The sequence below is a fragment of the Coenobita brevimanus genome, chromosome 76 (genome assembly GCF_032717465.1).
Source record: "Coenobita brevimanus isolate Jiangsu-jjx chromosome 76, ASM3271746v2, whole genome shotgun sequence".
Taxonomy (NCBI): Eukaryota; Metazoa; Arthropoda; class Malacostraca; order Decapoda; family Coenobitidae; genus Coenobita; species Coenobita brevimanus.
Window position 1 is genome coordinate 5,419,554 of NC_137029.1, and position 18,138 is coordinate 5,437,691.

An 18,138-nucleotide genomic window follows, 5' to 3' on the forward strand; every position below is an offset into this window, starting at 1 on the left:
CAGGTTCTCTGAGACTACAAAGCGTGGGGTGGGATTCCCGACATGACTCCGGTGATTACACCAAGGCCAAGCAGATGCAAGATATTTCAGATTCTATTGCAGCACCAGCAACAACCCTACCAATCCACCTTCATTCCCCTCCCCCCACTAAGTTGCAATCCCCTGTGGTAAGTTATGCCCGACAAATACAGTACTCGGTTCTGCAGCCAGCTGACACTGGATGTATTACTGACCCCAGCTGCTGGAAATAACCTACAGCCAGCTTGATCGGATCAGTAGAACACAAGGTTGACAGGGCGTAGGGACTATTAGCAGGACAACCACCCTATAAAGTATGCCTCTACCCGAGGCCACCACCCCTCCTGCTTATAGTGTAGCACCCCGTCATGCAGTAAAATACAGCTGAGCAATGTAATTATTGTGGTCACAACTCTGGAGCTAAATTGGATCACACCAGCCGAGCTAATTTCGACCGAAGGACCAACGAAAGATACACTCTAATTGAAATCACACAGTCTCATACCCCTTCACTACACTCACAGTAATTCACTGCCCACTGATCCAGTGTAAATGATAATGTAAATGATAGGATAATGCAATCGATGTAAATAATGCAAATCCATTCAATCCTTAAGCACAGGACCATAAAACAAGGTGGATGTAGGAAGGTAGGCCAAATAAATAAACCAAAATAGCCACATTAGGAAAGTTTTGAATCATGAAGGCCAAATAAACAAATATATAAATCAATAATAATAAATCTTGAAAATGAACCTTAGTTAGCAAATGTACCCAGTACAACCAACCCCTGTTACAAGCATACTACAGTATATAATATGATAATAAACGATATTACAGTATTATATAGTATAATATAACCTCCACTCTCCAAGCTAGCTTAGCGAGAAATCAAGACCTTCTATCTCTCGGGCCAGCAGGAGACTGACCCCCCCTATCGCCAGCCACTGGTCGCTTTCATCCACGGAGGAGAAAAGATACGGAGTAACGATTCAACGTTCAAACTGCGAGGCCATTACCTTCACGCCATCTAGTGCACAAGCTATATAAGGGAGAACGAGATATAAGAGAACGGTTACGGGGTAGACTATGTTTAGATTATGAATCGGGAATATATAAGCCTTCCACGTGAAACTAAGTTAATCTTAAATAATTATATTGTGCATGCGTATCCTTCACCATTGGTAACATTAGGGTGATGAATAGTGTCCCATATAATGCATTTTGAGACAAAGATTCATTCCAGTGATAAAAGTCTTCGCCTTGGACTATAATGGATGATTTAATAATACAGACAAGAATATTATAGTGTATTTATTGAGTATATAGATGTACATGTTAAGTTACAGTATTATCCCGAAAACATTCGCACGGGGAACAGAAACCCATAGCCGTTTGTTGTGTTAGCTCTGTTAATCATAAGTACCATGTTGATTTAACTGGAAAAAATGCCTTTCCATTGTTTTCAGGCGCACTTCTACCACATTCCTGTGGATATCTATATACCAGCGAATATCTATATATCTATATCGGCATCTGTCAATCTATCTGTCCATCTATCTATCTATTTGCGAGTAAATCACTAAATAACACGCGATTCATAAATATGCTAATACTCACAGGGAAAAAGGAAACACGAAATATCCCATGTGCTTCGGCTATTTCTTGTTTCCTTTTCCCTGTGGATATCTGCTCTCTCTCTCTCTCTCTCTCTCTCTCTCTCTCTCTCTCTCTCTCTCTCTCTCTCTCTCTCTCATATAGATATATAGATATATATATTACATGGCTGTTACCTACATATGTCATAAAAGACTTTGTGGTTCCTTTGTGATTGAGTTATATATATTAGACTTGTGGACGAGCGGTTTTTATATCTTGGAGTAGCTTGTAGTAGATAATCTTCTTTCCCATTTGTCATGTAGTGACAGGAGAGGTAAAGAATAGTATGGGACTATTTTTATTTGTCTTGGAAATATTAACAAGTCTCTCACACAGAGCGGAGTATAGAGTCCAGTCCCGCTAGCTATCTCTCTGTCTCGCTCTCTCTGTCTCTCTCTCTCTGTCTCTCTCTCAAGTTGCCAAGCCCTTCTCCCTGCGACCTGCCTCTTGTATGGCTTGTCTCCTGCTCCTGCCTGTTCTGTGGCTAACCTCCCTCTGAGCTCTCTTTCCTAAATTCTGGTGAAACAGAAGATGTATCACGTGTGTTCCCTGTGATGGAAAGTTCTAGAAGCCTGTGTGTGAGTATGTGTGTATGTGTGTTTATGGTCACTAGGCGCTGTCGTGTGCCTATCAAGCATTCCTTGAGTTAAGAGTGTGTAAGCATGTTTAGCATTGCTCGATTCTCGCAGACACAATACCTTCTCATCATCTGACTCCCTGCTTCCATCTGTCTCTCTATCTATCTATTTATCTATCTATCTATTATGATTTGTAATTATAATATGGAGTCCTAATACATATATAATGGTAATTTCCCTTTATCGGTATACGAGTAATATCCTTTAATAAGAGATGGTGCATATCTTCACTGTCATTTTCACAAGATCAATAATACGGCAACGTATATGAATATTATCAATAAATATTGACTGTGTGAGGGCCGGTAAATAGTATCCTGCATTGCGAGTGTGGCGGTATTACCCCAGCAAGTTCACATGTCCCTTATCAATGCTCAACGTATCCTTTTTCATATGTACGTAATGAAACATAGTAATTTCTACAGATTTCTATATTAGGCGTACGTGCCGAGGCCCAGTTTCAGCTGTTGACGTCTTAATCTGCACCAACATTTATGACCGTAGTACAACTGTTTATGCATAACAGTTTGTTAAATCTGTTTTACGCACCCCTTTTTGTCCTTTGGGAAGAAACGAAATCGTAGATTTGTTCCAGATCGTCGGTTTTTCCCACAAACAACACAGCGGTGTCCAAGGTTTAGAGCCAAGTTTCTTTGCACCGTCACGCCCCATCGCATCCCACCTGTCAACTTATGTAAACAAACAGACGACACACTGGCGACCACAATGCCATCTGTTGACCAAGCCAGCTCGTTACTTTGGTCTCGTGTTCGCCCGTAAGAGTTAATACTCAGTATCTTTTCTCCGTGCTTTCATCCCTGCGATGGGTGGAGAGAGTCCAGTTATGTTTTTTTATCCACCAGCAAATAATTAATGCTAAACTTATCAACCAACTACTATATTTTAGACCCCCCCCCATTATATAACCAATTGTGAAACAATGTGACAGAATTACATAGTGATATAACTGATTAATAATAATATAGATTAATACTTCTAAATCCTAGCCACCTCAACTGAGCAGACAAGTGCTGAACTAGAGCGCTCACAACCAACAAAACCCCGCTCTGTTCCAGAGTTCGAGACGGCTCAGAGTGGTAATTCAGGGAGTAATACTTCGAGGAAAATAACTAAATTAAAATAAATCACAGGATTAGGCCGAAACAAGGACGAATCATGTGACATTATGAATATATGTGTGTGTATGTATGTATGTATGTATTGGTGGTGTTCGGTATAGCCTTCATTAACCCTTTCACTAAAATAGCCAATCTGTTTTCATCTGAGGCAGGAAAGAGTCTCCTTAGTTATTATTCAAACTGACACCTGACCTGATTACACCTGGGCCTGTATTCTCGTCAGTGCTCCCAAACACCTCTTCCTAAGCGATTTATTTGGCTTATTACACCTTCATGTCCTCTTGCATGTTATATAAACCCTTCCAATACCACCATACTCTACAGAAATAAAGTGGTTGGTTGGTTGATTGATTGATTGATTAATTAGTTGGTTGACTGACTGATTGATTGGTTGGTCGGTTGATTGATTGATTGACATACTGACTGGATGGCTGGTTAATTGATTGATTAGTCGATTGATTGATTTATACTGACTGAATGGTTGGTTGATTGATTAGTTGATTGATTTATTGACTGATTGCACTAAATGATCGTGGCAGCGTCACAAGAAATCATTAACGTCGTACAACTGTAGGTAAAACAGAAAATGGATTGCCCAAATATATATCCAGACACAGAACAGCAATGAGACACCTAAAATAAGCCCTTTTGTATTCTAAATTGGCCTAAAATCCCCTATACTTATGTGGAGAGAATGGAGAGTGACAGACTAACAAGGAGAGTGCATGTGAGTGAGGTGGAGGGAGAAAATTGAGAGGGGGAGGCTGAGGATGATATGCAGGGACGAAGTGGAGAGGTATATGACAGAGGGGTGTATGAGCTGGGGGGAGGGCAGTGAAATGAAGGGGGATAGGGCGACACTGAGGCGATTTGTTTGTGGCCGCCCCTTACGGGATTAAGGTGTCTGGCAATAGATAGATAGACATCTGTAGACTATGGCAATATTGTCATGATACGCAAGAGGACAGTAAGGTGTATTAAACAAAATAAATAACTTAGGAAAAGGTGTTAGGGAGCTTCCATACACAACGAGAATAGGGTCCTTAGATAACAGTAAGAGCAAATATCGGAACAGCCTTCAGTGTTTTTCATGTGCAAAAGCACAACTATACTCCTTTTGTTTTAACTCGGCCCAAAATTGCCATCTCCCCATCTAGAATGCCGTGATGCAACATTACATTAATACAAAAATATGGTGCCAGTCGCGAAGAAGTGCCATTAATGACGTAGAACCATAGTATTGTTTTATTCCGACACTGAGCTACGTAAAACAAATTGCAAAAGGACGAAAATCTGGGCTAACCTAAGGAAAAGCGACTATAGTACAGTATGTGAGAGAGGGTGGCGTTTCGTGGGAATATGGGTTCTTACTGAGTAGGGACGGATATTTGATATTCCTTTGTTGAAACCACCACATGTAATATACGGTGTCAGGAAACAGAGATAGAGAGGTAGATAAACAGAAATGAGAGAGAGAGAGAGAGAGAGAGAGAGAGAGAGAGAGAGAGAGAGAGAGAGAGAGAGAGATGCGATAGTTACTGATGGCGTGTGGGGACACAAGTTTTCCCTCCATTATAACTTGTAAGCGTCGGTTTTCTGTGGCGCCCTCAGAACACTGAGGGAAATCGGCGGTTGTCGTCACAAGTTATAATGGAGGAATACATCGTGGAAGGCATGGCAAAGCAGACACACTGTGGCAGGGACTGACATGTGGGTGTACAGACAAGTGGTGTACACACGGATACACTGTTTCTGAGTAACCCCGGTAGCCGAACAGACCCATCAACCGAAGGCAAGCAATTGTCCCCGCGTGGGCGTCCCGTACAGTGAACCAAAGTTCCCATGCGGCAGACAACGTCTTGCCGCACCGATGCGCGATAAAAAAATGTGGAGGTTTGGTTCTTGGATGGAAGCTGCATTTGCGTCTCCCCACCCAGATAAAATTGGCACCTTAGTAGGCTCCACATCACCCCATTCTTTGGTAATATGGTTACCTACATGCGCTTTAAATGGTTTCCTAGGTTACACGAAACCATTGGGCTTGTCACTCAGTATAGAGTCACCTGAAGTGGAAAGAATAGTAATAAAAAGTGACAGGAAGGATAGCAGAAACAAGAAGAGAGAAGGGCTTTAAAAAAGGTAAAGTGGAAAAAGAAATACGCAGCATACAAGATGGGAAGAGGGTAATTTTAGGCCAAGTTAGAGCAAAGGGAATATAGTAGATGAGCTAGTGAAGACTGCATTAACTCCTACATTTTAAACAGCTAATGAAAACGTGTGATCAGCGCCAGAAAGAATTAAAAACATACATTATTATACTGAGAGAGAGAGAGAGAGAGAGAGAGAGAGAGAGAGAGAGAGAGAGAGAAGCCTGTAAAATAACAAAACTAACAACAGGCAAAACTGTGAATGCGGCCAGTATTTGTCTTAATTGTTTTCAGTGCTTGTGGGGACGTGCCCATTTTAATATATTCATTGCACAAATCCGATTAGCGATTTTGGACGTAATTGCTCAATGGGTACACACACACACACACACACACACACACACACACACACACACACACACACACACACACACACACACACAAAATCAACCCATCCACATTTCGTTCTTTCGTTTCATTGATTCTCTGTCCTAATAACGATAATAAATTCAGCTGCTGACATAAGCGCACAGAGAAATAAGCGTAATTTTCCACCAGGCCTTACCCACATATTCACGTACATTTACACGGAAATATCAGAGGTTAATTGGGGCTCTGATGTTTTGTTACTGGGCATTATTACCGACTATATTTTTGTACGTAGGAAAGATGACTGCATTCTCCCTTCACCTTTCACTCTACCCTTTTAGTGGTAGGCCGTGGCGACAATAATCCCCTCACTTGATGTAGGGCTGCCTGCATCATCCTAATGTGACTTTCCACTGAGTGACAAGTCTAATCGTTTCCTGTAACCTAGGAAACAGTTCGCAGCGATGGGAGGTAACCATATAAACAAATAACGGGGCAAATGTGAAGCCTACTATCGTGCCCCTGTTTAGTGGGAGGAGACGTGGAAATGCAGCATCCATCCAGGAACCAAGCTTGCACACTTCCCCTTGCAGCGCTGTGGCAAAGTGCTGTCCACCACAGGGAGGCATCGACTCACTCTAAGGGCTTCAGTTGGTGGGTCTGCTCGGCTTGATTGACCGGGGATGCTCAACAACAAAAACAACAACAACAACGACTACGATGAAGACGGCGATTTCTGCTCTTCCTTTGTTCAATTTACTGCAAGTGATGTTTTCTTTTTTTACCTCTGGGTGCGATAAGCTTTGATCAGATTCCCAGAAGCGAAGCCATGTTCATTTGTTAGTGGCGGTAACTCTGAATCCTTGGTCCGTGTGTCATATAATTTCACACCACAAAGACCAGTCATATTTAGAGCCTTTACCTCAGTTAATTTTCTTCTCCATTACCGCCGTCCCACAAATTTACTGCTCTGTTATTCTGTCCTAACACAACCATTCTTCTCACATCCGTGTCCATGTTTTCCTCTTTTCCTTACAGTTCGTTCCGTTCCTGCTTTTCCCATGTCCATTTCGCGTCGTCAGTTCGTAATTTATTCTTCATTCCCTTCGTAGAAAAATAATAGCAATAATAATAATAATAATAATAATAATAAGAAGAAGAAGAAGAAGAAGAAGAAGAAATAGTTTACCTATATACTTAGGCTGCTTCCACCAAGGAAAGGGAGGTAGCAGAGACAGGACAACACACTCCCAATTTACTCATCCACTCAAACATATTCATTCACATCTTTATAATAATAATAATAATTAATATTATTATTTTAATAATTATAATAATATCATCATAGATATCATTATCGTCATCATCATCATCATCATCATCATCATCATCATCATCATCGTCATCGTCATCATCATCATCATCATCATCATAATCCTGTACCATGCCTTCCTGGCACAACCATTACTTTTCCAACCTCATCACCATTCCCCACCGCTGCACCTTTGCCTGTTCTCCCTTGGTCTATTTCCTCTCGGTATCTTGTCCTCCTCGCTGCTGCTTAGCCTAGCCATGTTCCAGACGTGTCCCGCCAGTCATCAGGTGCCAGGCCGTGTCAGCGTTAATACTGGCCGTGTAGCTCACTGGCCCAGGGGACACACAACACACAACACTTGCATTTACTTTCCTCCTGGGAATGTACTAGACTTTTTTTCCCTCCACACGCAGTTCACGAAACACGAGAGGCTGGAGGAGGAGGAGGAAGTGGTTCTCAGAGAACGTTTTCTCTGGCAACCAGGAGCCTCCAGGAGCACCTAGTAGGGCAAAATTATTCACAATGGCAGATCTCCATCACGACCTAGTTTTAGGAAGGACCCCAGTGGAGATGACCCCCGGAAGTCTCCTGGTGAGGATTGATGGCTCTGCTTGTTGTTACTTCATGATGTATATGAAGCCACCAGTTCATCCAAGGTGACCGAGAACGCGGCGAATCTGACCAGTAGGGACAACTCCGAACGGTGTGAATCTTTTTTTTTTTAATGTATATAATTATAAAAATTTTCTAATCTACCTATCTATATACCTAGGCTGCTTCCCCCAAGGAAAGGGAGGTAGCTGAGACAGGACGACACACTCCCAATTTACTCATCCACTCAAACACATTCATTTGCATCTTGGCCCCAAAGGGGAGAAGGGACAGATCCTCACCGCACGAGGGTCAACTGCACAGTGCAATCAGTGACATTCGCAGCAGGTCTCGACAGCAGAGCTGGTTTGCCCCTGCCACATCATAATGGACCCATCCCCTTACGCGCACCTGACCTGATCAGCTGATCAGACAAAATGCGGGAGAATATCCCCTCAGGGCTCATTTATCCATTCACAATTTCTCTCCATTCATTTCTGTCATGCACAGCCATTCTTCCTTGCTCAGCAGACATCTCTTTCGCATCCAACGCTCTCTTCACACTATCCATCCATCCTATTCATGGTCTTCCTCTCAGCGTTACATCTAATTTCTAATATTCATTTTTTTTTTTTTTTGTATTGTTCATAGTGTAATCTATATAGTCATTTTTTTTTTTTTTAAACCGATGGGAATTGCCCCCAGAGGTTGGATTTACCCCATTCTAAGGCAGCAAGATTATGTCACACAACCACAAGCCTCTTCTTGGGCACAGGAACAATACAATTCCATTTGGCTTTCCTCGGGCCATTCCAACAATGACCACTTTTCTCGTATATCGTTGTTACAGCCACACGATACAAACTGGCCTGGGAGACCTCTGCTGGCGAAGGCTTTAATTATAATCGTGTTGTACCCTGTCCTCACCACCAACAAGAGAGGCTTTTCCTTTCGTAGTTAGACACTGCCAGAATGTTTTTATTATTATAATTATTATTATTATTATTATTATTATTATTATTATTATTATTATTATCATTATCATTATCATTATCATTATTATTATTATTATTATTATTATTGTTGTTGTTGTTGTTGGTGGTGGTGGTGGTGGTTTTTCTTTTTATCATTATTATTATTATTATTATTATTATTATTATTATTATTATCATCATCATCATCATCATCATCATCACTATTGCTTACTTAACTTTTACTGTACTTAGTAACAGGAAGGAGGTAGTTTTTGCATTATCGGTCATGTTGCTGTTATTTCAACATTTACCTTTACCCTAATTAATAAAATGATGCTAAAATTGACCTTACTGACACCTTACGATTTAACACAAAAGGGAGGGACATGATGAACGAAGTGTGAGCCAAAGGAGTGACGTGATGAGCGAGTTGTGCTTTGTCTTGCAGTGGGATGATGATGATGATGATGATGATAATGGTGATGATGAAGGTGATGATGATGATAATGATGATGATGATGATGATGATGATGATGATGATGATGAAGGTGATGATGATGATAATGATGATGATGATGATGATGATGGTGATGATGAAGGTGATGATGATGATAATGATGATGATGATGATGATGATGATGATACTTTCCTCCGTGGATTTAACATGATGATGGTGCTGCTGCTGCTGATGATGATGATAATGATGGCGATCATGATGTTGATGATGATGATGATGATGATGATAATTTCTGCTGAGGATAATACATGATGATGATGATGATGTGAATGATGATTTCCTTCGTGGACTGAATATTATTACCGTAACGGCATCTAGGGCTAGGCTACTCATGCTGACGTTTAAGGCGAGGGTGACCAGCCTTCCTTTCCCCTGAGCGGCTTTACGTGAGTAATAAATCCCAACACCCACCGAAGTAAGCCTGTATAGGCTCAGCCCGGTTGGAGAGCCCTAACCCACTAAACCACCAGGCGTTATTTAGTTATGGTTACCACCCGGCATAGTGAATGGCTTCTTGGTATACAAGAAACCATAGATCCTGTCACTCAGTGTAGAGTCCTAAGATGAATAAAGTCGTTTAGAGTGACAGATATTGCCCTTCAGCTTAGTCGATATATTCGTTCGTTATTCGTATTTTCCGCGAGGCAGCGCAGTACTACAGTTCCTTCATCCCGCTGCTCTACTGTGCAAACTTGATCTACAGCTCCCAGTCATCATCATATCTATCTTTCTATCTACCTGTTTATCTATCTATCTATCCATCTGTCTATCCATCTACTCACCTGACACTCATAAGCTCCTTCATCCCGCTGCTGCACAAACTTGATCTGCAGCGCCCAGTCGTCATCATCATCACCATCATCGTGCACCACACCGAACCGCTCATCTTTACTGTACGTTTGTAGCCCCGAGGAGAGCAGGTGGTAGTCCCTCCGCCTCACCCACGACACCTGAGCATAAGGAGACGGCTGAGAATTGGACCCAGGACACAGCTGGTAATTTCCGTCTCACCCACGAAACCTGAGCATAGATATACAGATGAGAATTGGACCCAGGACACAACTGATAATTTCCGTCTCACAATACCTGAGCATAGAGATACGGACGAGAACTGGACCAATTTTGACATTTGGTAGTTTCTCCTCCTTACCCATGACACCAGGACGCAGAAACGGTACAGAAATTTATGCAGAGAATCGAGTGAGCATTTTATACATAGAACTGACACTGCATTTTGACCCTTATTGATCCATTCCGTACTTTCTGAAAAAGAGGACGAAGAGTTTTGAAAATAGTGTCATTTATATTCTCTTTCAGCTCCCGTAAATTAATTTTTGTGAATAATTAGACTTAGAATTAAATCAAACCCATCCCAGTCTCTAACAGCTCAGAATTACCGGAAGCTCAAAATTATCACAAGCTCAGAATCACCACAAGCTAAGAATTACCAGTAGCTCAGAATTACCACAAGCTCAGAATTACCAGTGGCTCAGAATTACCACAAGCTCAGAATTACCAATAGCTCACAATTATAAGGTGAAGTAGGCCTACGAATTAGGTCCAGTATCAGTAAACTTAGGGACTGGGGTTGAGATGCTGTACTTGTTTGGTTAACTATGTACAGGATGCATATTTTGAGCTATCAGTCACTGCAGATAGATAGATAGATAGATAGATAGATAGAGAGATATAGAGACAGATTGCATTGACAGAGATAGATATGTGGATGGATACAGATCGATATAGATAATGACAGATATACAGCAGATAGATATAGATGGGTATAGATATAGGTTGATATGATTGGAAACAGATAAATTGAGAGATATGGAGAGAGATATAAACAGAGAGATGTAGATACATACAGGCAAATAGAGGCCTATGGATAGGTAGATAGACAGATAGATAAGTATGATCCAATAGATACTGTAAATAAAGATTTATAAAATGTAAATCTTTACAAGAACTGAAAGCGTTGCGTTGTTGTTGTTGTTGTTGTTGTTGCTTAACCCCAGTCTGTCTGGTCTAGCAGACCCGCAGACCAGGTAAACAATTATTTCTATGGGTCCGTCCTACAGGTACAGTACAGCACAGTACATACACCATGTAGGGATCTGCCTCACTGCTCCTCACCAGGGCAAGACCATGGTCCTTCCCCACGGCGAGATGCAGGAAATATGATGAGGTTTGGCTGCCAGGTAGGCGACATAGGTGCTCCGTCCAGGGTACACAGCGCCACCATGTGAAGGCTCCTCGTCAGCCCCACCAAGTGTTGTGTAAATTAAGAAAGCTTTAATAGTTCTTTTACAGTCTGAAGTAGCACAAATAGGCAATCAATAGTACCATAAAGCTGCACCAAGCCAATGGCTGTACCAGCTGTGTGCAGTATGCGATTAGTACGGTCAAGACAACTGCACTTTGTACCCAGGGACAAACCCTTTGGCCGAGTCTTAGTCAAGATGGCACAGGAGGCTTCGTAGCATCTCTTCCTTAGCGATTTACTTTTCCCTATTACTCTAGAACATTATCTTGTGTGATGCTTATGTGGTTCTATATAGTATATACATTCTTTGTATCAGTAACATACAATAGGATAATAGAGGTATAATGTGCTGAATAATTCGCTAGGGCAAAGACGTTACAGTATCTCCAAACCAGCTAGGATACTACGTCAATCCTCGCCGTGGAAGGATTGAACTAAAGTATTAGTAGTTGTAACCCCAGGCTTAGTTAAAACGTGAACCCGGTGGATTGCAGGCTTAAACTGCCCTTCACTCGCAGTCAACCATCCTTCTTTCTGGGTACAGGGGGAAAGTTGAAGGGCGTGAGCATAACCAGGCAGTTAAGCCAGCTGGTTATATCGGCGCCACCGCTTGAAGGCGTTCCTCTCCAGTACCTTGATATTAAAACATATGATATATGGCAGTGATGGGGTCCGGTGTACAGTGGAATATGCAAAATAAATCGCCAGGGAACACGCACAGCGAAGCCCTCTATACACCCTTACCGTCTTGTATCTGGCAGTGTAAGCGTAGCAGCGAAGGAAAGTGATGTATGGTGTGATATGTAAAATTATTCGCTAAATATGAGGTGTAACGAAGCCTTCTATGCCACTCAGAATTACGACCATATAATCCTAAACTTACCCTGCTGTACCGAACGTTTAAGGGTAATATGAAGGTTAAGTGGCTAAGGAAATGTGCTGCCAGGCCTCCTGTGTCTACTGCCCCTCTTGTGCCTGGCAGTGTAAATGTGGAGGTGTTGGAAGGCGGTGGTGATAATAATAATAATAATAATAATAATAATAATGAGTAATAAGAGTAATAGTAATAATAATAATAATAATAATAATAATAATAATAATAATAATCTATCTGTCTATCTAGATAATAATGATGATGATGATAATAATAATAATAATAATAATAAGAGTAATAATAATAATAATAATAATAATAATAATAATAATAATAATAATAATACCTCTACTAATACCACCACTAGTACTACTGCAACTGCTGCTACTACTGCCACAACCACCACCACCATCACCAACCACCATCACTACCACCACCACAACCACCGCTACTACTACTACTACTACTACAACTATTACTACAGTACTTACCCTCTTATGCCTGGCATTATATACGTGGCAGTGAAGGAAGGCGGTGGTGCCAAGCTGTGCCGTCTGGTTGGTCACTGTTACGTTGTCTAGGGTCAGGTCCGGAGCCACCTGACCCAGCACTGACCCCTCACCTGGCTCCCACATCCGCTGAGGCAACGTACTCTTATCTGAAGCAGGGACAAACAGGCAAATGAATCTCTTATATGTAATCACAACTACCACCACCACCACAACCACAACGGTCGCCACCGTACACATAAATGCCACTACCTTAGCCACAACCATCCCCATTACAATCACACCACCATTCCCACCACCACCACAATCACAACAGTCGCCGCCATACCCATAACTGCCACTACCATAGCCACAACCATCACAATCACACCACAAACACCATCACCACCACCACAATGACGACTACCAACATTTCCTTTTTAATTACTTAATTTGGCCTAAAATTACCATCTCACCGTCTTGAATGCTAAGCTAGATTAAAATTGGTTATACACTTGACCTAAAATTAGTGCTGCTTGTCTTTAGTGAATGCTTCATCGTAACAACAGTACATGAGCTTCAGATGGAGCATAAAGCTTCAGTAAATGAGCTTCAGATATAAAGCTTCAGTAAATGAGCTTCGGATGCAATATAAAGTTTCAATAAATAAGCTTCAGATGGAATATAAAGTTTCAATAAATAAGCTTCAGATGCAATATAAAGATTCGTAAATGAACTTCAGATATAGAGTTTCAGTAAATGAGCTTCGGATACAATACAAAGTTTCGGAAAATGAGCTTTAGATGCAATATAGAGCTTCAATAAATAAGCTTATGATGTAACATTAAACTTCACTAAATGAGTTTCAAATGCAATATAAAGCTTCAGTAAATGAGCTTCGGATGCAATATAAAGCTTCAGTAAATGAGCTTCAGATGCAATATAAAGCTTCAGTAAATGAGCTTCGGATGCAATATAGACTTTCAGTAAATGAGTTACAGAGTTTTATGCAATATTCATTGAAGCAGTGTGTAGGGGCAGAGAAATCGAGTGTCCAGAGAGAGAGAGAGACCCTATGATATTAGATAAAGAGAGATATAAGATACAAATAAAGAAAAATAAAGGCAAACATAGAAGTGACGGAGTAAAATATCATACCTTGAGTGAGATTCGCTGTTGAGAGACTGAGTAGGAGAGCTAGCGCAAGCAGTGACGTCACCACCCTTGCCTTCACCTCCACCAGCATCACCATCACCATCGACAGCCTGAAATGCATGTATGTGTATTATGAGTTACACACACACACACATCTAATCTTTCCTTTTTCCTCCATTCCATTATGTCTTCCCTTTCCCCGTCTCCCATTTGTGTTGAAAAAATTAACAAATTAACGTACCTACCACCACCACCACCACCACCACCACCACCACCAGCATTATCATCACTATTATAACCATTGTCATCATTATCCTTATCATCATTATCATATCAACAATCAATCAATCGTCAATCAAACATCATTCACCACCACAACCATCCTTATCATCATCATCATCATCATCATCATCATCATCATCATCACCATCACTACCTTTATCGTCATTATCATAATCATCATCAATCAGACCTTTTCTCCCAGTTAAGGATTTTGAGGAGTAGGGTCCAAAGATTTAAAAAAAAAAAAAAAAAAAAAAAAACTAACCATAAATCTGACCATTTACCTGGGCCTCACCCTCAATTACTCACCATTCAAGTCCTCGGAATCCAGACATCTTTCCTGAGCTTTAATAAAACGTCTAGGTAACCAAAATAATGCAAGATAGTTTTCTGGTTTAGTTATTCAGTGGATTTTTTTCTGACATTTCATAATTTTTGTGTAAGGGTCACCTCTTGTGCTAATAGCAGTAGTAGTAGAAGTAGTAGTAGTAGCAGTAGTAGTAGTAGTAGTTGTTGTTGTTGTTATTGTTGTTGTTTAGGTTATTGTTGTTTAGATGGAGATAGAGTGACTGACGAGGAGAGTGTGTGTGAGTGAGGTGGAGGGGGTGAGGGAGGGGGAGGCCAAGGATGAGATGGAGGGATGGAGTAGAGAGTTATATGAGAGAGGAGGGTGTGTGAGCTGGGAGTTGGGGCAAAGAAATGGCCGGGAACAGGGCGACGTGGAGGCGATTTGTTTGTGGCCACCCCTTAAGCGACTGAGGCGTCTGGCAATAGATAGAGCGATCGATAGATAGATGGTTTAGGTTTATCTGGACATGAACCCGGTGGACTACAGTCTTAAGATGCCTTCAGGGCGTCAACCAGCTTTTTTTTTTTGTGCCACCACGTGAAGGCGTCCCACTTAGTCACCATGTCGACATTAAAACGGTATAGTCAGCATGCATGAGAAGGTTCATGTGTAAGATGCAAACTAAATCGCAAAGGAGGAGACACTACGAAACTTCCATTCCCACTTGTAATATAGACCGCTGACTGTTGTAATTGGTGTTGGAAAGGGGCGCCTTCACGTGGTAGCACGATATAACCGAGCGGCTCCTCTGCCCTATATACAAACGTCCCTCAACTCCCTTACCACCGAAAGGAGGATGGCAGGAACCCAGAGAAGGGAAGCTTCAGTCTGCGGTCCACTGGGTACACGATTCAGATGAACTTGGAACTACTACTACTACTACTACAGCTCTACTACCACCACTACTACCACTGTGGTAGGTCTCCATATTATAATTGCAAATCATAATAGATAGATAGATAAATAGATAGATAGAGAGACAGATAGAAGCAGGAAGTCAAATGATGAGAAGGTGTTGTGTCTGCGAGAATCGAGCAATGCTAAACATGCTTACACTGAGGAAAGCTGACGACAGCGACCAGTAAGGAGATGATGCAGTTAGCTGTCAGCAGTCCTCTCGTGAACAAAGACCATGAAGAACCCCTGCTACACCAGATTTTAGGAAAGAGAGTTTAGAAGGAGACAAGCGACCCTAGAGAGAGGTCGAGACTGAGATTAGCCTTAGAACAGAAAGAGAGAGAGATAGCGAGACAGGGAGGTAGCTACCCGGGACTTATACTTTATACCTGTTTAATATTTCCAAGACAAATAAAAATAGTCCCATACTATTCTTTACCTCTCCCGTCACTACATGACATCTGGTGGAGAAACTACTGCAAGATATAAAAGCCGCTCGACCACAAGTCTAAAATATACGCCTTTACAAGCAAATACAAAGTCGCTGCTTTATGATACAAAGTCTTTATGACATTTGGTAGCAGCGAACGTATACGAACCTCGTCTACGAATCAACATTAAATTCCTACAAAATATCAAGATTGAAAAGAACCAACAATATCTGCTCTTGACAGTATTCTCTCCATCATGCCCCCTCCGTCTCCCAGATCATTACGCTGATGCAGAGGTCAAGAGATCACTCGACGCCTTGCAAGTAGCTTAACGACAAACCAGCAAATCTGCGGACATCGTCTCCGAATTAAAAGCAAATTTCTACAAAAGCAACCGAGACTACAAGGTTAGCTTCAGTTCTACAAAGTCTACAGCCATCTACAATCAACTACAGCCATCTACAATCAACTACAATTAACAACTCTACGTCGTCTGTATAATCTTCTACACGCACCTACAAGAAGCGGCAGTCTTCATCCCACAACGAGTAAATCACAAGAAAAAAGGACCAAGAATACATCAAGAAAGAAAGAAAACATACAAACAAACAAACAAACAAACGAAGAGTGAGAGACGACTCACAACTCATAACCACCAGACCTCACTCTCCTCTCTCTGCTACATCCACCCAACCCCCAACGCTTACGCAGGTGTGAAGAGGTCAGGACGACGAAGCAAACACCAAGTCCATATTCACAACTCATCTTACTCACTCGTCTTCACTCAAGTTACTCATCGCTACTCATTCACTCACCACAGCTACCAGTGTGGGAAGTTGAGGTCATCATGCGTGCTTGCTGAACAGACGCCACGTCAGTCAACACACCACCTGCACCACCACTCACACCATTCCCACCACGGTAAAATTAGTGAGTTACATAGTTACTTCATTTATACAATACACAGTGATAGACAATAAGCTTCTGCACAAACATATAAAACGTGTTGTATAGTTACAGTTTAAATAAACATACTTACTTCAATTATCTGCATAACTCAAACATTAAATAATCACCAACAATAAATATTCTACACTGTATATATTCATTCATTTATTATAACATTTATTTACTACCAACGAGTGTTACCATTTATACCTACGTAAAATACGTGTTTCATACATACAACTATACATTAATTATATCTACAAAGTAATAAAGAAAATATACCATCACAATTACTCAGTGAGCAATTAAAAGAACTGTATTAAACATTTATTAATTAAAGCTACCTAGTGGAAACATATAAATTAACTTACGAAAAAAAAAAAAAAAAAAAAATGGCCAACACAAATGCCGTTAGCAAGAGTGAACATCTTCAACACAATCGTGAAGACAATGATTTCCACACAGTGCTGACACACATATTACCCACGATAGGTACAGGTGAACAACGAATCAGTGTGTATAGTTAATACTGTATATAGTGTATATATTTTTTATATAAAATAACAAAATATGGGACTATATAATATCATTTTATAATATCTGTGCAATATAAACTAAACTTTAAAAAAGTATCTCAAGGAAATTAGTCAGCAATTATGCAACCATGAACAACATGGAACAAAGCGTACACAAGCAAAGAGAAACAAACTATGGAAAATCAATACATACAAAAAAAAAAAAAAAAAAGGAAAGGAAAGAAAGAAAGAAAAGTAAGAAGAAAAAAAGAGAAATAGAGTAAGATCACATAACAAACAAATGAAAATAAGTGTAAATGTTACTACATAAGTCAAAATACCACGTAAACTACAAACAAAAAAGCAAATTGTTGTCTCCACATACAAGTGGCACGACACATCATCACTATCATCGACCGCAGCATATGTTAGGACTGCAGTTATTACAATTATGTTACTCCATATTATAATTATGTAACTACAAACAATATGTACCAATTTATGTGACAGTTGCATTAACAAGATGTAACTTTTATGTAACTTTAACAACAATTATGTACCTACAAACG

The 18,138-nt window shown here is 40.8% G+C and overlaps 1 protein-coding gene across 1 annotated transcript in view; it reads right to left on the reverse strand.

Annotated features, from left to right (window-relative positions):
* The window catches only part of LOC145408262 (opioid-binding protein/cell adhesion molecule homolog), a 38,047-nt gene extending 24,908 nt beyond the window's left edge, over window positions 1-13,139 (reverse strand). Inside the window, exons 1-2 of the mRNA XM_080279031.1 lie at window positions 12,996-13,139; window positions 10,150-10,317 (exon numbers count right to left, since the gene is read on the reverse strand). Of these exons, the coding sequence (XP_080135157.1) occupies window positions 10,150-10,317; window positions 12,996-13,139 (312 nt within the window). The remainder of the gene's footprint in view (window positions 1-10,149; window positions 10,318-12,995) is intronic.
* Window positions 13,140-18,138: the final 4,999 nt, after the last annotated feature.